Below are 24541 nucleotides of genomic sequence, written 5' to 3' on the forward strand. Positions count from 1 at the left end.
GCTCTGCACATAGTAAGCGCTTAACAAATGCCATTATTATTATTATTATTATTGTTTCTTCCTCCCCACCCCACCATCGTCATGATTATTATTTCTTCCTTTCCACCCCGCTTAGGTCCCCCTCCCTCATTTATTCATTTCTCACCGTGCCCGTCTCCCCCTCTAGACTATCAGCTCCTCGTGGGCAGGGATGGGGTCTTTTTATTGTCTATTTCCAGGCTCTTAGTCCAGTGCTCCGCACACAGTAGGCGCTCAGGTTGTCCCACGGAGCGGGGGGGGCTCACAGTCTTCATCCCCATTTTACAGATGAGGGAACTGAGGCCCAGAGAAGTTGAGTGACTTGCCCAAAGTCACCCAGCCGACAACTGGCGGAGCCGGGATTTGAACCCATGACCTCTGACTCCAAAGCCCGGGCTCTGTCCACTGAGCCACGCGTAATAAGTGCGCAACAGGTGCCATCATTATTATTGTTATTATCTTTTAGACTGGGAGCCCACTGTTGGGTAGGGACCGTCTCTATGTGTTGCCAACTTGGACTTCCCAAGCGCTTAGTACAGTGCTCTGCATGCAATCAGTGCTCAATAAATACAATTGAATGAATGAATGAATAAATGAACAAGAGTTCCCCATCACTCTACAACTTCCTCAAGGCCCTCCTCCAGTAAGCGCTCAATAAATACGATTGATTTATTTATTATTATTATTATTATCATTATTATTATTATTATTATCATTATTATTATTACTACTACCAGGGAGCCTCCCCTTCCCCTCCCTAACCAGGATCCTCTCGCAGCAGGACGGAGGGCGGGGTTCGGCCAAGGGAAGGGCACTGTACTGGACACACCCTGGTCAAAGTCTGCTGTTTGGGCCTCTCCCTCTTGGCTTTCCTCTCCCTTCCGACCCCACGCCGCCCCGCCTCTCTCCCCCTACGTAGTAAGCGCTTAACGAAAACCAGAATTATTATTATTGTTATAAATAATTATCATCTTATCTGTACATATTTATTATATTTATTTATTTTATTGAATGAATGAATGAACGCCAAGCGCTGTGCTAATTTTCTCCCTTCCGAGCTCGGCTGGGCGATCCAGGGGAATTAATTGAGGTGATTTAGAGGCCGGGAGGTTTCTTTCGCCTCAGTGTAAATGCAGCACGACCCATTTAGGGATTTAGGGCAGGTGGTGTTTCTGAACCGTGACGATTTTCGCAGCGTCAAAGATGTCTGGTGCTCTCCAGCGCTTAGAACAGTGCTTTGCACATAGTAAGCGCTTAACGAATGCCATTATTATTATTATTATTATTATTATTGTTATTGTGATTTGTCCTTTCTCCCCCCCGCCGTGGTATTGGGTAAGCAGCGTGGCTCCGTGGAAAGAGCCCGGGCTTGGGAGTCAGAGGTCGTGGGTTCGAATCCCGGCCCCGCCGCTCGTCAGCTTGGTGACTTGGGGCGAGTCGCTTCACTTCTCTGGGCCTCAGTTCCCTCATCTGGAAAATGGGGGTGAAGACTGGGAGCCCCACGTGGGGCAACCTGTTCACCTTGTATCTCCCCCAGCGCTTAGAACAGTGCTTTGCACATAGTAAGTGCTTTATAAATACCATCATTAGTATTATTCTCTGGGCCTCAGTTCCCTCATCCGTCAAATGGGGGTGAAGGCTGTGACCCGCATGTGGGGCAACCTGTTCACCTTGTATCTTCCCCAGTGCTTAGAACAGTGCTTTGCACATAGTAAGCGCTTTATAAATACCATCATTATTATTATTATTATTATTATTATTATTATTATTATTATTATTATTATTCTCTGGGCCTCAGTTCCCTCATCCATCAAATGGGGATGAAGCCTGTGAGCCCCGCGTGGGGCAACCTGTTCACCTTGTATCTTCCCCAGTGCTTAGAACAGTGCTTTGCACATAGTAAGCACTTTATAAATACCATTATTACTATTATTATTATTATTATTCTCTGGGCCTCAGTTCCCTCATCTATCAAATGGGGATGAAGGCTGTGACCCCCATGTGGGGCAACCTGTTCACCTTGTATCTTCCCCGGTGCTTGGAACAGTGCTTTGCACATAGTAAGCGCTTTATAAATGCCATTATTATTATTATTATTATTATTATTATTCTCTGGGCCTCAGTTCCCTCATCCGTCAAGTGGGGATGAAGCCTATGAGCCCCACGTGGGGCAACCTGATCACCTTGTATCTCCCCCAGCGCTTAGAACAGTGCTTGGCACATAGTAAGTGGTTAATAAATGCCATCATTATTGTTATTATCATTATTATTATTCTCTGAGCCTCAGTTCCCTCATCCGTCAAATGGGGGTGAAGACTGTGACCCCGACTTGGGGCAACCTGTTAACCTTGTATCTCCCCCAGCGCTTAGAGCAGTGCTTTGCACATAGTAAGTTTGGTAGGGACCGTCTCCAGATGTTGCCAACTCGTACTTCCCAAGCGCTTAGTACAGTGCTCTGCACACAGTAAGCGCTCAATAAATGCGATTGTTTTTTTTTTACAAGGTGATCAGGTGGTCCCCCGCGGGGCTCACCATCTTCATCCCCATTTTCCAGATGAGGTCACTGAGGCCTAGAGAAGTGAAGCGACTCGCCCAAGGTCACCCAGCTGACAAGTGGCGGAGGCGGGATTCGAACCCATGACCTGTGGCTCCCAAGCCCGGGCTGTAGGCGCTGAGCCACGCAGCTTCTCATCGTCTCCCCTCCCCGAACCGGGCCAGCCTCCCGCCCTCCGATCTTAAGGCCTGGGATTTTATTTTATATTATTTTATTTCTTGTCGGCCTCGCAGAAGTCTTTCTAAGCTTCTAGACCGTGAGCCCGTTGTTGGGTAGGGACCGTTGCCAACTTGCAATAATAATGATGGCATTTATTAAGCGCTTACTATGTGCAAAGCACTGTACTAAGCGCTGGGGAGGTTGCAGGGTGATCAGGTTGTCCCACGGGGGGCTCACAGTCTTCATCCTCATTTTACAGATGAGGGAACTGAGGCCCAGGGAATAATAATAATAATAATTTTGGTATTTGTTAAGCACTTACTATGTGCAAAGCACTGTTCTAAGCGCTGGGGAGGTTCCAAGGTGATCAGGTTGCCCCACGGGGGGCTCACAGTCTTAATCCTCATTTTACAGATGAAGGAACTGAGGCACAGAGAAGTTAAGTGTCTCCCCCTTTTAGACTGTGAGCCCACTGTTGGGTAGGGACCGTCTCTATGTGTTGCCAATTTGTACTTCCCAAGCGCTTAGTACAGTGCTCTGCACATAGTAAGCGCTCAATAAATACGATTGATTGATTGATTAAGTGACTCGCCCAAAGTCACACAGCTGACAATTGGTGAAGCCGGGGTTTGAACCCATGACCTCTGACTCCAAAGCCCGGGCTCTTTCCACTGAGCCACGCTGCTTCTTTACTTGTAACAATAATAATAATAATAACGACAATAATAATAATAATGATGGCATTTATTAAGCGCTTACTATGTGCAAAGCACTGTACTAAGCGCTGTGGAGGTTACAAGGTGATCAGGTTGTCCCACGGTAGGGGCTCATAGTCTTCATCCCCATTTTCCAGATGAGGGAACTGAGGCCCAGAGAAGTGAAGTGACTTGCCCAAAGTCACACAGCTGGCAATTGGCGGAGCCGGGATTTGAACCCACAACCTCTGACTCCAAAGCCCGGGCTCTTTCCACTGAGCCACGCTGCTTCTCTTCCAAGCGCTTAGTCCAGTGCTCTGCACACAGTAAGCGCTCAATAAATACGATTGAATGAATGAATGAATGAATGAATGAATGGTCTCCGGCTCCGAGAACGAGCCCCGCCGGCCAACCAGCAGAGACAGTCCCGGCAGCCCGTGGCGTCCATAATAATAATAATGAGGGCATTTATTAAGCGCTTACTATGTGCAAAGCGCTGTTCTAAGCGCTGGGGAGGATACAAGGTGATCAGGTTGTCCCACGGGGGGCTCACAGTCTTCATCCCCATTTTCCAGATGAGGGAACTGAGGCCCAGAGAAGTGAAGTGACTTGCCCAAAGCCATCTCATCCCCCGCGCGCCTTTCCCTTCCCCACAGCACCTGTATATCTGTATATATGTTTCTATGTATTTATTACTCTATTTATTTTACTTGTACCTATCTATTCTATTTATTTTATTTTGTTAGTACGTTTGGTTTTGTTGTCTGCCTCCCCCTTCTAGACTGTGAACCCGCTGTCGGGTAGGGACCGTCTCTGTGTGTTGCCAACTTGTGCTTCCCAAACGCTTAGTACAGTGCTCTGCACACTGTAAGCGCTCAATAAATACGATTGATTGATTGATTGATTGATTTCCCTCCGCAGGTACACCAAACTGGGCTACGCGGGAAACACGGAACCGCAGTTCATCATCCCATCATGTAAGTGGGCGAGCGGCCGGGGGGGCGCGGCTTCGGCGCCCACGCTGTGCCCAGCGCTGCGCGAGGGGCCGGGGAGGGGACGACTGACAGAGTAGGCCCGACCCCTGCCCGCCAGGAGCGGACGCTCCGCTGTGCGCAGAGCCCTGTGCTGAGCGCTGGGGGAGAGTCTAAGAGACTTATTAATAATAATAATGATGGCATTTATTAAGTGCTTACTATGTGCAAAGCACCGTTCTAAGCACTGGGGCGGTTACAAGGTGATCAGGTTGTCCCACATGGGGGGGCTCACGGTCTTCATCCCCATTTTACAGATGAGGGAACTGAGGCACAGAGAAGTGAAGTGACTTGCCCAACGTCACACAGCAGGCATGTGGCAGAATCAGGATTCAAACCCATGACCTCTGATTCCAAAACCCGGGCTCTTTCCACCGAGCCACACTCCTGATCACCTTGTAACCTCCCCAGCGCTTAGAACAGTGCTTTGCACATAATAAGCGCTTAATAAATGCCATTATCATTATTAGTATTATTCACCTGATCACCTTGTAACCTCCCCAGCGCTTAGAATAGTGCTTCGCGCATAGGAAGCACTTAATAAATGCCATTATTATTATCATTATTATTATTCACCTGATCACCTTGTAACCTCCCCAGCGCTTAGAACAGTGCTTTGCGCATAGTAAGTGCTTAATAAATGCCATTATTATTATTATCATCATTATTATTATTATTCACCTGATCACCTTGTAACCTCCCCAGTGCTTAGAACAGTGCTTTGCGCATAGTAAGCTCTTAATAAATGCCATTATTATTATTATTATTCACCTGATCACCTGTAACCTCCCCAGCACTTAGAACAGTGCTTTGCGCATAGTAAGTGCTTAATAAATGCCATTATTATTATTATTCACCTGATCACCTTGTATCCTCCCCAGCGCTTAGAACAGTGCTTTGCGCATGGTAAGTGCTTAATAAATGCCATTATTATTATTACCATTATTCACCTGATCACCTTGTAACCTCCCCAGCGCTTAGAACAGTGCTTTGCGCATAGTAACCGCTTAATAAATGCCATTATTATTATTAGTAGGAGTAGTATTTACCTGATCACCTTGTAACCTCCCCAGCGCTTAGAACAGTGCTTTGTGCATAGTAAGCACTTAATAAATGCCATTATTATTATTATTATTATTATTATTCTTCACCTGATCACCTTGTAACCTCCCCAGCGCTTAGAACAGTGCTTTGCGCATAGTAAGTGCTAAATAAATGCCATTATTATTATTATTCACCTGATCACCTTGTATCCTCCCCAGCGCTTAGAACAGTGCTTTGCGCATGGTAAGTGCTTAATAAATGCCATTATTATTATTATTATTCACCTGATCACCTTATAACCTCCCCAGCGCTTAGAACAGTGCTTTGCGCATAGTAAGCGCTTAATACATGCCATTATTACTATTATTATTATTATTATTATTATTTTTATCATTATTATTACTATTATTCCTGCCCTCAAGGAGCTGACGGTCTACTCTGTGCAGAGCATTCATTCATTCATTCATTCATTCGTTTAGTCATATTTCATTTTATTCTGTTAATATGTTTTGGTTTGTTCCCTGTCTCCCCCTTCTAGACTGTGAGCCCACTGTTGGGTAGGGACCGTCTCTATATGTTGCCAACTTGTACTTCCCAAGCGCTTAGTACAGTGCTCTGCACACAGTAAGCGCTCAATAAATACGATTGAATGAATAATAATAATAATAATAATAATAATGGCATTTATTAAGCACTTACTACGTGCGAAGCAGTGTTCTAAGCACTGGGGAGGTTCCAAGGTGATCAGGTTGTCCCACGTGGGGCCTCCCGATCTTCACCCCCATTTGACAGATGAGGGAACTGAGGCCCAGAGAAGTGAAGTGACTTGCCCAAAGTCACCCAGCTGACAATTGGCGGAGCCGGGATTTGAACCCACGACCTCTGACTCCAAAGCCCGGGCTCTTTCCACTGAGCCACGCTACCATGTGCAGAGCACTGTACTAAGCGCTTGGGAAGTACAATTTGGCAACGTATAGAGACGGTCCCTACCGAACGATGGGCTCACGGTCTAGAAGGGGGAGACAGACAACAAAACAGAAAACGTAGACAGGAGCATTCATCTCATTCAGTCATATTTACTGAGCGCTTACTGTGTGCAGAGCACTGTACTAAGCGCCTGGGAGGTACAAGTTGGCAACATATAGAGACAGTCCCTACCCAACAGTGGGCTCACGGTCTAGAAGGGGGAGACAGACAACAAAACAAAAAACGTAGACAGGAGCATTCATCTCATTCAGTCGTAATTTTTGAGCGCTTACTGTGTGCAGAGCACTGTACTAAGCGCTTGGGAGGTACAAGTTGGCAACATCTAGAGACGGTCCCTACCCAATGATGGGCTCACGGTCTAGAAGGGGGAGACAGACAACAAAACAAAACACGCCGACAGGAGCATTCATCTCATTCATTCAGTCGTATTTATTGAGCGCTTACTGTGTGCAGAGCACTGTGCTAAGCGCTTAAAGAGTCCCAATTCGGCAACAACTAGAGACAGTCCCCGCCCAGCAACAGGCTCACAAGCTAGAAGGGGGGAGGCCGGCGGCTTAGTACAGTCAAGCGCTTAGTACAGTGCTCTGCACACAGTAAGCGCTCAATAAATACGATTGAATGAATGAATAAACAAGGCAGTGTGCTGAGCGTCGGCGAGAGGACAGTGGTTTCCCTTTCTGCCCGCGGACCTTCCCGGCCCCGGAGCCCCGGGGAGACGTGACGGAGGGGCCGGGAGGTGGGCGGTGATGGTCTGGGCCGGGCCTGGACGCACAGTGACGTCCCCTCCCCGTGTCCGTCCTTCCCTCCCATCCGTGCCTTTCCCGGGTCCATCCCCGCCCCGTGTCTGTCCTTTCCCTGCGTCCGTCCTTTCCCCGGGTCCGTGTCTGTCTCGTGTCCATCCTTTCCCCATGTCCCTGCCTTTCCCGGGTCCATCCCCATCCCATGTCTGCCCTTTCCCTGCGTCCGTGTCTTCCCCGGGTCCGTGTCTGTCCCGTGTCCATCCTTTCCCCGTGTCCCTGCCTTTCCCGGGTCCGTGTCCATCCCGTGTCCGTCCTTTCCCCTCATCCGTATCTTCCCCGGGTCCATCCCCATCCTGTATCTGTCCTTTCCCTGTGTCTGTGTCTTCCCCGGGTCCATGTCCATCCTGTGTCCTTCCTTTCCCCTGTCCGTGTCCATCCCGTGTCCATCCTTTCCCCCCATCCGTGTCTTCTCTGGGTCCATGTCCATCCCGTGTCCATCCTTCCCCCATTTGTGTCCATCCCGTGCCCATCCTTTCCCCTCATCCGTGCCTTCCCCGGGTCTGTGTCCATCCCATGTCCGTCCTTTCCCCCCATCCGTGTCTTCTCTGGGTCCATGTCCATTCCATGTCCATCCTTCCCCCATCCGTGTCTGTCTCGTGTCTGTCCTTTCCCCACATCCGTGCCTTCCCCGGGTCCGTGTCCGTCCCGTGTCCGTCCTTTCCCCTCATCCGTATCTTCCCCTGGTCCATGTCCATCCCGTGTCCTTCCTTTCCCCGGGTCTGTGTCCATCCCGTGTCCGTCCTTTCCCCCCATCCGTGTCTTCTCTGGGTCCCTGTCCATCCCGTGTCCAACCTTCCCCCCCGTCCGTGTCCGTCCCGTGCCCGTCCTTTCCCCACATCCGTGTCCGTCCCGTGTCCGTCCTTTCCCCTCGTCCTTCCTTTCCCCGGGTCCACGTCCGTCCTTTCCCCGGGTCCGTGTCCCTCCCGTGTCCGTCCCTTACCCCCATCCGTGTCTTCTGTGGGTCCATGTCTGTCCCATGTCCATCCTTCCCCCATCCGTGTCTGTCCCGTGTCCGTCCTTTCCCCACATCCGTGCCGTCCCCGGGTCCATGTCTGTCCCATGTCTGTCCTTTCCCCACATCCGTGCCTTCCCTGGGTCCGTTTCTGTCCCGTGTCCGTCCTTTCCCCTCATCCGTGTCTTCCCCGGGTCCATGTCCATCCCGTGTCCTTCCTTTCCCCGGGTCCGTGTCCATCCCATGTCCGTCCTTTCCCCCCATCCGTGTCTTCTCTGGGTCCCTGTCCATCCCGTGTCCATCCTTCCCCCCCGTCTGTGTCCGTCCCGTGTCTGTCCTTTCTCCTCATCCATGTCTTCCCCGGGTCCATGTCCATCCCGTGTCCTTCCTTTCCCCGGGTCCGTGTCCATCCCATGTCCGTCCTTTCCCCCCATCCGTGTCTTCTCTGGGTCCCTGTCCATCCCGTGTCCATCCTTCCCCCATCTGTGTCCGTCCCGTGTCTGTCCTTTCCCCTCATCCGTGTCTTCCCCGGGTCCATGTCCATCCCATGTCCGCCCTTTCTCCGGGTCCGTGTCCATCCCGTGTCCATCCTTTCCCCCCATCCGTGTCTTCTCTGGGTCCGTGTCCATCCCGTGTCCATCCCTCCCCCTGTCCGTGTCCGTCCCGTGCCCGTCCTTTCCCCACATCTGTGTCCGTCCTTTCCCCTCGTCCTTCCTTTCCCCGGGTCCACGTCCGCGTCCTTTCCCCGGGTCCGTGTCCATCCCGTGTCCGTCCTTTCCCCTCGTCCGTGTCTCCCCCGGGTCCACGTCCGTCCTTTCCCCTCATCCGTGCCTTCCCCGGGTCCGTGTCCGTCCCGTGTCCGTCCTTTCCCCCCATCCGTGTCTTCCGCGGGTCCGTGTCCGTCCCGCGTCCGTCCCCCAAGGCATCGCCATCAAGGAGTCGGCCAAGGTGGGCGACCAGGCCCAGCGGAGGGTGATGAAGGGCGTGGACGACCTGGACTTCTTCATCGGGGACGAGGCCGTGGAGAAGCCCACCTACGCCACCAAGGTGCCCGCTCCCACCGCCCGCTCGGAAAAGGGCGGCGGGAAGAACAGCCGTAACCCTGGGAATTGTTAAAAGCGCTCACCGGGCGCCAGGCGCTGGACTAAGCGCCGGGAAGGGCGGGGCGGGCACCAAATGGGGCGCGTCTCGTTGGGGGGCCGCGGGGCGGGGGGGCCGCCGTCGGTCCGTCCCTCCAGCCAGAGGACACCCTTCCGTGTCTTCCCGCAGTGGCCCATCCGCCACGGGATCGTGGAAGACTGGGATCTGATGGAGCGCTTCATGGAGCAGGTCATCTTCAAATACCTCCGCGCCGAGCCCGAGGACCACTACTTCCTCCTGGTGAGTCCGGCCTCCTCCGCCGCCCGCCCTCGTCCCTCCGGTCGTATTTATTGAGCGCCTGCTGCGGGCAGAGCACCGGACTGAGCGCTTGGGAAGGGCGTCTTCACTCATTCATTCAATCGTATTTATTGAGCGCCTACTGGGGGCAGAGCACCGGACTGAGCGCTTGGGAAGGACAATTCATTCATTCATACAATCGTATTAGTTGAGCGCTTACTGTGGACAGAGCACCGGACTGAGCGCTTGGGAAGGGCATCTTCATTCATTCATTCAATCGTATTTATTGAGTGCCTGCTGTGGGCAGAGCACCGGACTGAGTGCTTGCGAATTACAATTCATTCATTCATTCAATCGTATTTATTGAGCGCCTACTGGGGGCAGAGCACTGGACTGAGCGCTTGGGAAGGACATTTTCATTCATTCATTCAATCTTTCTTATTGAGCGCCTTCTGTGGGCAGAGCACCGGACTGAGCGCTTGGGAAGTACAATTCATTCATTCATTCAATCATATTAGTTGAGCGCTTCCTGTGGGCAGAGCACCGGACTGAGCACTTGGGAAGTACAATTCATTCATTCATTCAATCGTATTTATTGAGCGCCTACTGTGGGCAGAGCACCGGACTGAGCGCTTGGGAAGGACTTTTTCATTCATTCATTCAATCGTATTAGTTGAGCGCCTACTGTGTGCAGAGCACCGGACTGAGCGCTTGGGAAGGGCATCTTCATTCATTCATTCAGTCGTATTTATTTCTGACCCCATTCCCTCTCATCTTATGAAATCTCTCGCTCCATCCCTTCTCCCCTCCTTAACTTCCATCTTCAACCGCTCAGTCTCCACTGGTTCCTTCCCCTCTGCCTTCAAACATGCCCATGTCTCTCCCATCCTAAAAAAACCCTCTCTTGACCCCACCTCTCCTTCTAGTTATCGTCCCATATCCCTCCTACCATTCCTTTCCAAACTCCTTGAACGAGTTGTCTACATGCGCTGCCTAGAATTCCTCAACAGCAACTCTCTCCTCGACCCCCTCCGGTCTGGCTTCCGTCCCCTTCATTCCACGGAAACTGCCCTCTCAAAGGTCACCAATGACCTCCTGCTTGCCAAATCCAACGGCTCCTACTCTGTCCTAATCCTCCTCGACCTCTCAGCTGCCTTTGACACTGTGGACCACCCCCTTCTCCTCCACACGCTATCTGACCTTGGCTTCACAGACTCCGTCCTCTCCTGGTTCTCCTCCTATCTCTCCGGTCGTTCTTTCTCAGTCTCTTTTGCAGGCTCCTCCTCCCCCTCCCATCCTCTTACTGTGGGGGTTCCCCAAGGTTCAGTGCTTGGTCCCCTTCTGTTCTCAATCTACACTCACTCCCTTGGTGACCTCATTCGCTCCTGTGGCTTCAACTATCATCTCTACGCTGATGACACCCAAATCTCCCTCTCTGCCCCTGCTCTCTCCCCCTCCCTCCAGGCTCGCATCTCCTCCTGCCTTCAGGACATCTCCATCTGGATGTCCGCCCTCCACCTAAAGCTCAACATGTCGAAGACTGAGCTCCTTGTCTTCCCTCCCAAACCTTGTCCTCTCCCTGACTTTCCCACCTCTGTTGACGGCACTACCATCCTTCCCGTCTCACAAGCCCGCAACCTCGGTGTCATCCTCGACTCCGCTCTCTCATTCACCCCTCACATCCAAGCCGTCACCAAAACCTGCCGGTCTCAGCTCCGCAACATTGCCAAGATCCGCCCTTTCCTCTCCATCCCAACTGCTACCCTGCTCATTCAAGCTCTCATCCTATCCCGTCTGGACTACTGCACCAGCCTTCTCTCTGATCTCCCATCCTCGTGTCTCTCTCCACTTCAATCCAGACTTCATGCTGCTGCCCGGATTATCTTTGTCCAGAAACGCTCTGGACATATTACTCCCCTCCTCAAAAACCTCCAATGGCTACCGATCAATCTGCGCATCAGGCAGAAACTCCTCACCCTGGGCTTCAAGGCTGTCCATCCCCTGGCCCCCTCCTACCTCACCTCCCTTCTCTCCTTCCCCAGCCCAGCCCGCACCCTCCGCTCCTCCACCGCTAATCTCCTCACTGTACCTCGCTCTCGCCTGTCCCGCCATCGACCCCCGGCCCCCGTCATCCCCCGGGCCTGGAATGCCCCCAATCCCTCTGCCCCTCCGCCAATCTCGCTCTCTTCCTCCCTTCAAGGCCCTGCTGAGAGCTCACCTCCTCCAGGAGGCCTTCCCAGACTGAGCCCCTTCTTTCCTCTCCCCTCGTCCCCCTCTCCATCCCCCCGTCTTACCTCCTTCCCTTCCCCACAGCACCTGTATATATGTATATATGGTTCTACATATTTATTACTCTATTTATTTATTTATTTATTTATTTTACTTGTACATTTCTATCCTACTTATTTTATTTTGTTGGTATGTTTGGTTCTGTTCTCTGTCTCCCCCTTTTAGACTGTGAGCCCACTGTTGGGTAGGGACTGTCTCTATGTGATGCCAATTTGTACTTCCCAAGCGCTTAGTACAGTGCTCTGCACATAGTAAGCGCTCAATAAATAGGATTGATTGATTGATTGATTTATTGAGCGCCTACTGTGGGCAGAGCACCGGACTGAGCGCTTGGGAAGGACTTTTTCATTCATTCATTCAATCGTATTAGTTGAGCGCCTACTGTGTGCAGAGCACCGGACTGAGCGCTTGGGAAGGACATTTTCATTCATTCATTCAATCGTATTTATTGAGCGCTTACTGTGGGCAGAGCACCGGACTGAGCGCTTGGGAAGGACTTTTTCATTCATTCATTCAATCGTATTAGTTGAGCGCCTACTGTGGGCAGAGCAGCGGACTGAGCGCTTGGGAAGGACATTTTCATTCATTCATTCAATCGTATTTATTGAGCGCTTACTGTGGGCAGAGCACTGGACTGAGCGCTTGGGAAGGACATTTTCATTCATTCATTCATTCAATCTTTCTTATTGAGCGCCTTCTGTGGGCAGAGCACCGGACTGAGCGCTTGGGAAGTACAATTCATTCATTCATTCAATCATATTAGTTGAGTGCTTACTGTGGGCAGAGCACCGGACTGAGCGCTTGGGAAGGACATTTTCATTCATTCATTCATTCAATCGTATTTATTGAGCGCCTACTGTGTGCAGAGCACCGGACTGAGCGCTTGGGAAGGACTTTTTCATTCATTCATTCATTCAGTTGTATTTATTGAGCGCCTACTGTGGGCAGAGCACCGGACTGAGCGCTTGGGAAGGACATTTTCATTCATTCATTCAGTCGTATTTATTGAGCGCTTACTGTGGGCAGAGCATCGGACTGAGCGCTTGGGAAGGACTTTTTCATTCATTCATTCAATCGTATTAGTTGAGCGCCTACTGTGGGCAGAGCAGCGGACTGAGTGCTTGGGAAGGACATTTTCATTCATTCATTCAATCGTATTGAGCGCCTACTGTGGGCAGAGCAGCGGACTGAGCGCTTGGGAAGGACATTTTCATTCATTCATTCAATCGTATTTATTGAGCGCTTGCTGTGGGCAGAGCACCAGACTGAGCGCTTGGGAAGTACAATTCATTCATTCATTCAATCATATTGAGAGCTTACTGTGGGCAGAGCACCGGACTGAGCGCTTGGGAAGGACATTTTCATTCATTCATTCATTCAATCGTATTTATTGAGCGCCTACTGTGTGCAGAGCACCGGACTGAGCGCTTGGGAAGGACTTTTTCATTCATTCATTCATTCAGTTGTATTTATTGAGCGCCTACTGTGGGCAGAGCACCGGACTGAGCGCTTGGGAAGGACATTTTCATTCATTCATTCAGTCGTATTTATTGAGCGCTTACTGTGGGCAGAGCATCGGACTGAGCGCTTGGGAAGGACTTTTTCATTCATTCATTCAATCGTATTAGTTGAGCGCCTACTGTGGGCAGAGCAGCGGACTGAGTGCTTGGGAAGGACATTTTCATTCATTCATTCAATCGTATTGAGCGCCTACTGTGGGCAGAGCAGCGGACTGAGCGCTTGGGAAGGACATTTTCATTCATTCATTCAATCGTATTTATTGAGCGCTTGCTGTGGGCAGAGCACCAGACTGAGCGCTTGGGAAGTACAATTCATTCATTCATTCAATCATATTGAGAGCTTACTGTGGGCAGAGCACCGGACTGAGCGCTTGGGAAGGACATTTTCATTCATTCATTCAATCGTATTTATTGAGCGCCTACTGTGTGCAGAGCACCAGACTGAATGCTTGGGAAGTACAATTCATTCATTCATTCAATCGTATCAGTTGAGCGCTTAGTGTGTGCAGAGCACCGGACTGAGCGCTTGGAAAGGACATTTTCATTCATTCATTCAATCCTATTTATTGAGCGCCTGCTGTGGGCAGAGCACCGGACTGAGCGCTTGGGAAGGAAATTTTCATTCATTCATTCAATTGTATTTATTGAGCGCCTACTGGGGGCAGAGCACCGGACTGAGCGCTTGGGAAGTACAATTCATTCATTCATTCAATTGTATTTATTGAGCGCCTACTGTGGGCAGAGCACCGGACTGAGCACTTTGGAAGGACATTTTCATTCATTCAGTCGTATTTATTGAGCGCCTACTGTGGGCAGAGCACCGGACTGAGTGCTTGGGAAGCACAATTCATTCATTCATTCAGTCGTGTTAGTTGAGCACTTACTGTGGACAGAGCACTGGACTGAGCGCTTTCGAAGTACAATTCATTCATTCATTCAATCGTATTTATTGAGCACCTGCTGTGGGCAGAGCACCGGACTGAGTGCTTGGGAAGCATCATTCATTCATTCATTCAATTGTATTTCTTGAGCGCCTGCTGTGGGCAGAGCACCGGACTGAGCGCTTGCGAAGTACAATTCATTCATTCATTCAATCGTATTTATTGAGCGCCTACTGTAGGCAGAGCACCAGACTGAGCGCTTGGGAAGGACATTTTCATTCATTCATTCAATCGTATTTATTTTATTTTTTTTAATGGTATTTATTAAGCGCTTACTATGTGCAAAGCACTGTTCTAAGAGCTGGGGAGTTTACGAGGTGATCAGGTTGTCCCCCGCGGGGCTCACAGTCTTCAGCCCCGTTTTACAGATGAGGTAACCGAGGCACAGAGAAGTGAAGTGACTTGCCCAAAGCCACACAGCTGACAAGTGGCAGAGCCGGGATTTGAACCCATGACCTCTGACTCCAAAGCCCGGGCTCTTTCCACTGAGCCACGCTGCTTCTCGAGCGAATGAAAATGACATTTTCATTCATTCAGTCGTATTTATTGAGCGCTTACTGTGTGCAGAGCACTGTACTAAGCGCTTGGGAAGTCCAAGTTGGCAACATCTAGAGACGGTCCCTACCCAACAGCGGGCTCACGGTCTAGAAGGGGGACACAGAGAACAAAACAAAACATATTAATAAAATAAATAGAATATGTACAAGTAAAATAAATAAATAGAGTAATAAATATGTAAAAACATATATACAGGTGCTGTGGGGAAGGGAAGGAGGTAAGGCAGGGGGGATGGAGAGGGGGAGCGCTAACTGTATGCAGAGCACTGTACTAAGCGCTTGGGAAGTCCAAGTCGGCAACATATAGCGACGGTCCCTATTCATTCATTCATTCATTCATTCAGTTGTATGTATTGACCGCTTACTGTGTGCAGAGCACTGGACTAAGCACTTGGGAAGTCCAAGTCGGCAACATATAGAGACGGTCCCTATTCATTCATTCATTCAATCTTATGTATTGAGCGCTTACTGTGTGCAGAGCACTGGACTAAGCGCCTGGGAAGTCCAAGTCGGCAGCATATAGAGACGGTCCCTATTCATTCATTCATTCAATTGTATGTATTGAGCGCTCACTGTGTGCAGAGCATTGGACTAAGCGCCTGGGAAGGCCAAGTCGGCAACATATAGAGACGGTCCCTATTCATTCATTCATTCAATCGTATGTATTGAGCGCTTACTGTGTGCAGAGCACTGGACTAAGCGCTTGGGAAGTCCAAGTCGGCAACATATAGAGACGGTCCCTATTCATTCATTCATTCATTCAATCGTATGTATTGAGCGCTTACTGTGTGCAGAGCACTGGACTAAGCGCCTGGGAAGTCCAAGTCGGCAACATCTAGAGACGGTCCCTACCCAACAGCGGGCTCACGGTCTAGAAGCGGGGAGGCGGACAACAAAACAAAGCAATCAATCAATCAATCAATCGTATTTATTGAGCGCTTACTGTGTGCAGAGCACTGTACTAAGCGCTTGGGAAGTACAAGTTGGCAACATCTAGAGACGGTCCTTACCCAACAGTGGGCTCACAGTCTAGAAGCGGGGAGGCGGACAACAAAGCAAAGCAATCAATCAATCAATCAATCGTATTTACTGAGCGCTTACTGTGTGCAGAGCACTGTACTGAGCACTTGGGAAGTACAAGTTGGCAACCTAAAGAGACGGTCCCTACCCAACAGTGGGCTCACAGTCTAGAAGGGGGAGACAGAGAACAAAACCAAGCGTATTAACAAAATAAAATAAATAGAATAGATATGTACAAGTAAAATAAATAAATAGAGTAATAAATATGTACAAACATATATACATATATACGGGTGCTGTGGGGAAGGGAAGGAGGTAAGATGGGGGGATGGAGAAGGGGATGAGGGGGAGAGGAAGGAAGGGGCTCAGTCTGGGAAGGCAAGTAGACGGACATCCGTAGCGTCAAAATGGATAAATAGAATTGCAAAAGGGGTTGCTGTGTGCAAAGCACTGTACTAAGCGTTGGGATCGATCCTCAATAATCAGGTCAGACTTTCCTCTCCTCCTCCCCCTCCGCCCCACCTCCTTCCCCTCCCCACAGCACCTGTCTGTATCTTTGTACAGATTTATTACTCTATTAATTTTACTTCTACATATTTACTATTCTATTTATTTTGTTAATGGCGTGTATAAATGCCATCATTATTATTATTATTATCTAGCTTTATTTTCATTTATTCTGGTGACTGGGCACCCGTCCACATGTTTGGTTTTGTTTCTAGACTGTGAGCCCACTGTTGGTCTCTAGATGTTGCCAACTTGTACTTCCCGAGCGCTTAGTACAGTGCTCTGCACACGGTAAGCGCTCAATAAATACGACTGAATGAATGAATGACTCTGTACATATTTATTCTATTTATTTTATTTTGTTAATATGTTTCGTTTTGTTGTCCGTCTCCCCCTTCTAGACTGTGAGCCCATTGTCGGGTAGGGACCGTCTCTATAGGTTGCCAACTTGGACTTCCCAAGCGCTTAGTCCAGTGCTCTGCACACAGTAAGCGCTCAATAAATATGACTGAATGAATGAATGACTCTATTTGTACATATTTATTCCATTTATTTTATTTTGTTAATATGTTTCGTTTTGTTGTCCGTCTCCCCCTTCTAGACTGTGAGCCCGCTGTCAGGTAGGGGCCATCTGTAGATATTGCCAACTTGGACTTCCCAAGCGCTTAGTCCAGTGCTCTGCACACAGTAAGCGCTCAATAAATATGACTGAATGAATGACTCTATTTGTACATATTTATTCTATTTATTTTATTTTTTTAATATGTTTTGTTTTGTTCTCTGTCTCCCCCTTCTAGACTGTGAGCCTGTTGTCAGGTAGGGGCCATCTCTAGATGTTGCCAACTTGGACTTCCCAAGCGCTTAGTCCAGTGCTCTGCACACAGTAAGCGCTCAATAAATATGACTGAATGACTGAATTATTCTATTTGTACATATTTATTCTATTTATTTTATTTTGTTAATATGTTTCGTTTTGTTGTCCATCTCCCCCTTCTAGACTGTGAGCCCGTTGTCGGGTAGGGACCGTCTCTATAGGTTGCCAACTTGGACTTCCCAAGCGCTTAGTACAGTGCTCTGCACACAGTAAGCGCTCCATAAATACGACTGAATGAATGAATGACTCTATTTGTACATATTTATTCTATTTATTTTATTTCGTTAATATGTTTCGTTTTGTTGTCTGGCTCCCCTTTCTAGACTGTGAGCCCGTTGTTGGGTAGGGACCGTCTCTATAGGTTGCCAACTTGTACTTCCCAAGCGCTTAGTACAGGGCTCTGCACACAGTAAGCGCTCAATAAATACCATTGAATGAATGAATGAATGAATGAATGCCGAAGTACAGTAAGCGCTCAATAAATACCATTGAATGAATGAATGCCGACGTTCCCGTGAGGGACTGAGCCCCAGAAGGGAAATGACTTGGCCGAGGTCACGCAGGCGGAAGAGCCGGGATTACCCTCCGCCAGGCCGCCGGCCTCAGTGTTCAGCGCTTACTGTGTGCGGAGCGCTGTGCTGAGCGCCCGGGAGAGTGGAGTCCGCCCTCGTCTGTAGGCGCCTTCCCCCCCCTGCCAAGATGCGGGAGGACCCCGTCCTCCGGGCCTCCCAACCCCAGGCTCTCGCCATGGCTCAGTGGAAAGACCCCGGGCTTTGGACTCCGAGGTCATGGGTTCGAATCCCGGCCCTGCCCATTAGCTGTGTGACTTTGGACAAGTCACTTCACTTCTCTGGGCCTCAGTTCCCCCATCTGGACAATGGGGATGGAGACTGTGAGCCCCCCGTGGGACAACCTGATCGCCTTGTAACCTCCTCAGCGCTTAGAACAGTGCTTGGCACATAGTAAGCGCTTAATAAATGCCATTATTATTATTATTATCGAGCCGGTCGGAGGGCGTCCAGGCCCGTGGCTCCGGTCCCCCCCCCCGGGGGGCGGCTAGTACGTTCTCCGCTGGGCCTTGGGGCAGGGCGAGGGTGGGAAGGGGCATCCCGGCGGCCTCCCCGGAGGCGTCCACTAAGTGGGCGCCGCCCCGTGTCGTCCCCCCGCAGACCGAGCCGCCGCTGAACACGCCGGAGAACCGCGAGTACACCGCGGAGATCATGTTTGAGTCCTTCAACGTGCCGGGCCTCTACATCGCCGTGCAGGTATTCACTCGGTCATTCGGACGTACTTACTGAGCGCTTACGTCGTGCTGAGCGCTGTACTAAGCGCCAGGGAGGGGACAATCCAGCGACGAGTAGACACCTTCCCTGCCCCCGGCGAGCTGACGGTCTAGACGGGGCGGGAATTGCGGTGAGCGCTTGGGAGACGACAATAGTGAGTAGACACGGTCCCCGTCCTCAAGGAGGTCACAGCGTAGTGTGCGCGGAACACTGTAGTGAGCGCTTGGAAGAGTCCAATAAAGGTCACAGGAAGGATCCCTGTCCCGAAGGAGTCTCCTAGAAAACCTGGAAAGTGGGGGGGGTTGCTTTGAAAAGTAGATGGCGATCCCTTCTTTCCCCCCTTATTTGTGTAAATCAGTCCGTCAGTGCGTGCGGAGCACTGTACTGAGCGCCTGGGAGCGTCCAATAAAGGTCACAGGAAGGATCCCTGTCCCGAAGGAATCTCCTAGAAAACCTGGAAAGTGGGGGGGTTGGTTTGAAAAGCAGGTGGCGATCCCTTCTTTCCCCCTTTATTTGTGTAAATCAGTCCGTCAGTGCGTGCGGCGCACTGTACTGAGCGCTTGGAAGAGTCCAATAAAGGTCACAGGAAGGATCCCTGTCCCGAAGGAATCTCCTAGAAAACCTGGAAAGGAGGGGGTTGGTTTGAAAAGCAGGTGGCGATCCCTTCTTCTCCCCCCTTATTTGTGTAAATCAGTCCGTCAGGGCGTGCGGAGCACTGTACTGAGCGCCTGGGAGCGTCCAATGAAGGTCACAGGAAGGATCCCTGTCCCGAAGGAATCTCCTAGAAAACCTGGAAAGTGGGGGGGTTGGTTTGAAAAGCAGGTGGCGATCCCTTCTTTCCCCCCTTATTTGTGTAAATCAGTCCGTCAGGGCGTGCGGAGCACTGTACTGAGCGCCTGGGAGCGTCCAATAAAGGTCACAGGAAGGATCCCTGTCCCGAAGGAATCTCCTAGAAAACCTGGAAAGGAGGGGGTTGGTTTGAAAAGCAGGTGGCGATCCCTTCTTCTCCCCCCTTATTTGTGTAAATCAGTCCGTCAGGGCGTGCGGAGCACTGTACTGAGCGCCTGGGAGCGTCCAATAAAGGTCACAGGAAGGATCCCTGTCCCGAAGGAATCTCCTAGAAAACCTGGAAAGGAGGAGGTTGGTTTGAAAAGCAGGTGGCGATCCCTTCTTTCCCCCTTTATTTGTGTAAATCAGTCCGTCAGTGCGTGCGGAGCACTGTACTGAGCGCCTGGGAGCGTCCAATGAAGGTCACAGGAAGGATCCCTGTCCCGAAGGAATCTCCTAGAAAACCTGGAAAGGAGGGGGTTGGTTTGAAAAGCAGGTGGCGATCCCTTCTTTCCCCCTTTATTTGTGTAAATCAGTCCGTCAGTGCGTGCGGAGCACTGTACTGAGCGCCTGGGAGCGTCCAATGAAGGTCACAGGAAGGATCCCTGTCCCGAAGGAGTCTCCTAGATAACCTGGAAAGTGGGGGGGTTGCTTTGAAAAGCAGGTGGCGATCCCTTCTTTCCCCCCTTATTTGTGTAAATCAGTCCGTCAGTGCGTGCGGAGCACTGTACTGAGCGCCTGGGAGCGTCTAGTAGAGCAGAGTCAGTAGAGACGCATGGAGCTGACGGTCTAGACGGGGAGACGGACAGTAAGAGAAATGAATAAATGAGGGATGTGGACGTAAGCGGCGTGGGGCTGGGAGAAGGGGGAAGAAAGGGAGCAAATCCAAGGACAAGGAGGACGCAGGAGGGAGCGGGAGATCATCAATCGTATTTATTGAGCGCCTACTGTGTGCAGAGCACTGTACTAAGCGCTTGGGAAGTCCAAGTTGGCAACGTATAGAGACGGTCCCTACCCAACAGCGGGCTCACGGTCTAAAAAATGAAGTGGACACGTTCCCTGCCCGCGACGAGCTTCCGGTCTACGAGAGGAGGCGGATGGGAATAATAATGTTGGTATTTGTTAAGCGCTTACTGGGTGCCAAGCGCTGTTCTAAGCGCCGGGGAGGTCACAAGGTGGGAATAGAAATAAAGAAATTACGGCAGTGGACGGAAATCCGAGTGCGGGGAGGGAACGGGACACGAGGGAGACGCATTCCCTGCCCACAACGAGCTTCCCGTCTAGAGGAGGAGACGGATGGGAATAGAAATAAGGAAATTATGGCAGTGGACGGAAGGAGGGAGAAATGGAGGGAGCAAATCCAAGTGCGGGGAGGATGCAGGAGGGAGCGGGACACCAGGGAGACGCATTCCCTGTCCACAACGAGCTTCCCGTCTAGAGGAGGAGATGGACGGGAATAGAAATAAGGAAATTATGGCAGTGGGCGGAGGGAGGGAGGAATCAAGGGAGCAAATCCAAGTGCGGGGAGGACGCAGGAGGGAGCGGGACACCAGGGAGATGCATTCCCTGCCCACAACGAACTTCCCGTCTAGAGGAGGAGGCGGATGGGAATAGAAATAAGGAAATTATGGCAGTGGGCGGAGGGAGGGAGGAATCAAGGGAGCAAATCCAAGTGCGGGGAGGACGCAGGAGGGAGCGGGACACAAGGGAGATGCATTCCCTGCCCACAACGAACTTCCCGTCTAGAGGAGGAGGCGGACCGGAATAGAAATAAGGAAATTATGGCAGTGGACGGAAGGAGGGAGAAATCAAGGGAGCAAATCCAAGTGCGGGGAGGACGCAGGAGGGAGCGGGACACCAGGGAGATGCATTCCCTGCCCACAACGAACTTCCCGTCTAGAGGAGGAGGCGGACGGGAATAGAAATAAGGAAATTATGGCAGTGGGCGGAGGGAGGGAGGAATCAAGGGAGCAAATCCAAGTGCAGGGAGGACGCAGGAGGGAGCGGGACACAAGGGAGACGCATTCCCTGCCCACAACGAACTTCCCGTCTAGAGGAGGAGGCGGATGGGAATAGAAATAAGGAAATTATGGCAGTGGGCGGAGGGAGGGAGGAATCAAGGGAGCAAATCCAAGTGCAGGGAGGACGCAGGAGGGAGCGGGACACAAGGGAGATGCATTCCCTGCCCACAACGAACTTCCCGTCTAGAGGAGGAGGCGGACGGGAATAGAAATAAGGAAATTATGGCTTTGGACGGAAGGAGGGAGAAATCAAGGGAGCAAATCCAAGTGCGGGGAGGATGCAGGAGGGAGCGGGACACCAGGGAGACGCATTCCCTGCCCACAACGCACTTCCCGTCCAGAGGAGGAGATGGACGGGAATAGAAATAAGGAAATTATGGCAGTGGGCGGAGGGAGGGAGGAATCAAGGGAGCAAATCCAAGTGTGGGGAGGGAGCGGGACACCAGGGAGACGCATTCCCTGCCCACAACGAGCTTCCCGTCTAGAGGAGGAGGCGGACGGGAATAGAAATAAGGAAATTATGGCAGTGGGCGGAGGGAGGGAGGACTCAAGGGAGCAAATCCAAGTGCGGGGAGGATGCAGGAGGGAGCGGGACACCAGGGAGACGCATTCCCTGCCCACAACGAGCTTCCCGTCTAGAGGAGGAGGCGGACGGGAATAGAAATAAGGAAATTATGGCAGTGGGCGGAGGGAGGGAGGAATCAAGGGAGCAAATCCAAGTGCGGGGAGGACGCAGGAGGGAGCGGGACACCAGGGAGACTCATTCCCTGCCCACAACGAGCTTCCCATCTAGAGGAGGAGAAGGACGGGAATAGAAATAAGGAAATTATGGCAGTGGGCGGAGGGAGGGAGGAATCAAGGGAGCAAATCCAAGTGCGGGGAGGACACAGGAGGGAGCGGGACACCAGGGAGATGCATTCCCTGCCCACAATGAGCTCCCTATCTAGAGGAGGAGAAGGACGGGAATAGAAATAAGGAAATTATGGCAGTGGGCGGAGGGAGGGAGGAATCAAGGGAGCAAATCCAAGTGCGGGGAGGACGCAGGAGGGAGCGGAACACCAGGGAGACGCATTCCCTGCCCACAACGAACTTCCTGTCTAGAGGAGGATGCGGACGGGAATAGAAATAAGGAAATTATGGCAGTGGACGGAAGGAGGGAGGAATCAAGGGAGCAAATCCAAGTGCGGGGAGGACGCAGGAGGGAGCGGGACACCAGGGAGACGCATTCCCTGCCCACAACGAACTTCCCGTCTAGAGGCGGACGCGGATGGGAATAGAAATAAGGAAATTATGGCAGTGGACGGAAGGAGGGAGAAATCAAGGGAGCAAATCCAAGTGCGGGGAGGACGCAGGAGGGAGCGGGACACCAGGGAGACACATTCCCTGCCCACAACGAACTTCCCGTCTAGAGGAGGAGGCGGACAGGAATAGAAATAAGGAAATTATTGCAGTGGACGGAAGTGCTCTGGACGGAGGGAGGGAGGAAGGAATGGGAGCAAATTTAAGTGCCAGGGTGTTGCAGAAGGGAGTGGGAAATGAGGGAGATGCAGTCCCTGCCCACAGCGAGCTGATGGTCTAGAGGAGACAGACATGAATGGAAATAAAGAAATTACGGCAGTGGACAGAAGTGTTCTGGGTGGAGGGAGGGAGGAAGAAAAGGGAGCAAATCCAAGGGCAAGGAGGACGCAGAAGGGAGCGGGACATGAGGGAGACACATTCCCTGCCCACAACGAGCTTCCTGTCTAGAGGAGGAGATGGACAGGAATAGAAATAAATTATGGGAATGGACAGAAGTGCTCTGGGTGGAGGGAGGGAGGAATCAAGGGAGCAAATCCAAGGACGAGGGGAGACGTATTCCCTGTCTACAATGAGCTGACGGTCCAGAGGAGACAGACAGTAATAGAAATAAAGAAATTATGGCAGTGGACGGAAGCGCTCTGGGCGGAGGGAGGAAGAAAAAGGAGCAAACTTCAGTATCAAGGGCGACGCAGGAGGGAGCGGGAAATGAGGTGGACACGTTCCTTGCCCACAGCGAGCTTCCCGTCTAGAGGAGGAGACGGACAGGAATAGAAATAAAGAAATTATGGCAGTGGACAGAAGCGCTTTGGGCGGAGGGAGGAAGAAAAAGGAGCATATTTCAGTATCAAGGGCGACGCAAAAGGGACCGGGAAATGAGGTGGGCACGTTCCTTGCCCACAACGAGCTTCCCGTCTAGAGGAGGAGACGGACAGGAATAGAAATAAAGAAATTATGGCAGTGGACAGAAGTGCTCTGGGCAGAGGAAAGGAGGAAGAAAAGGGAGCAAACCCGAGGACGAGGTGGGACGCAGAAGGGAGCGGGATATGAGGGAGACGTCTTCCCGGCCTACAACGAGTTTCCGGTGTAGAGGAGGAGACGGATGGGAATAGAAATAAGTAAATTATGGCGATGGACAGAAGTGCTCTGGGCGGAGGGAGGGAGGAAGGAAAGGGAGCAAATCCAAGTGCGGGGAGGACGCAGGAGGGAGCGGGACACGAGGAGACGCATTCCTTGCCCACAACACGCTTCCGGTGTGGAAGAGGAGACGGACAGGAATAGAAATAAATAAATTATGGCAATGGACAGAAGTGCTCTGGGCGGAGGGAGGAAGAAAAGGGAGCAAATTTCAGTATCAAGGGCGACGCAGAAGGGAGCGGGAAACGAGGGAGACGCCTTCCCTGCCCACATTGAGCTTCTGGTCTAGAGGAGGAGACGGGCAGGAATAGAAATAAAGAAATTATGGCAACGGATGGAAGCGCTTTGGGCGGAGGGAGCTGGGAAGAAAAGAAGCAAATCCAAGAATGAAGGGGGACGCGGAAGGGAGCGGGACACTAGGGAGACGCCTTCCCTGCCTCCACCGAGCTTCCGGTCTAGAGGAGGAGACGGGCAGGAATAGAAATAAAGAAATTATGGCAACGGATGGAAGTACTTTGGGCGGAGGGAGCCGGGAGGAAAGGAAGCAAATCCAAGGATGAGGGCGATGTAGAAGGGAACGGGAAACGAGGGAGATACATTCCCTGCCCCCACCGAGCTTCCGGTCTAGATGGGGAGATGGGCAGGAATAGA

General features: G+C 51.2%; 1 protein-coding gene across 1 annotated transcript in view; it reads left to right on the forward strand.

Moving 5' to 3' along the window:
• The window catches only part of ACTR3 (actin related protein 3), an 82049-nt gene that overhangs the window by 15852 nt on the left and 41656 nt on the right, over positions 1-24541 (forward strand). The window contains exons 2-5 of the mRNA XM_038747468.1: positions 4348-4403; positions 9163-9287; positions 9510-9620; positions 18495-18590. Coding sequence (XP_038603396.1) covers positions 4348-4403; positions 9163-9287; positions 9510-9620; positions 18495-18590 — 388 coding nt within the window. The remainder of the gene's footprint in view (positions 1-4347; positions 4404-9162; positions 9288-9509; positions 9621-18494; positions 18591-24541) is intronic.

The sequence above is a fragment of the Tachyglossus aculeatus genome, chromosome 1 (genome assembly GCF_015852505.1).
Source record: "Tachyglossus aculeatus isolate mTacAcu1 chromosome 1, mTacAcu1.pri, whole genome shotgun sequence".
In the NCBI taxonomy this organism is placed as follows: Eukaryota; Metazoa; Chordata; class Mammalia; order Monotremata; family Tachyglossidae; genus Tachyglossus; species Tachyglossus aculeatus.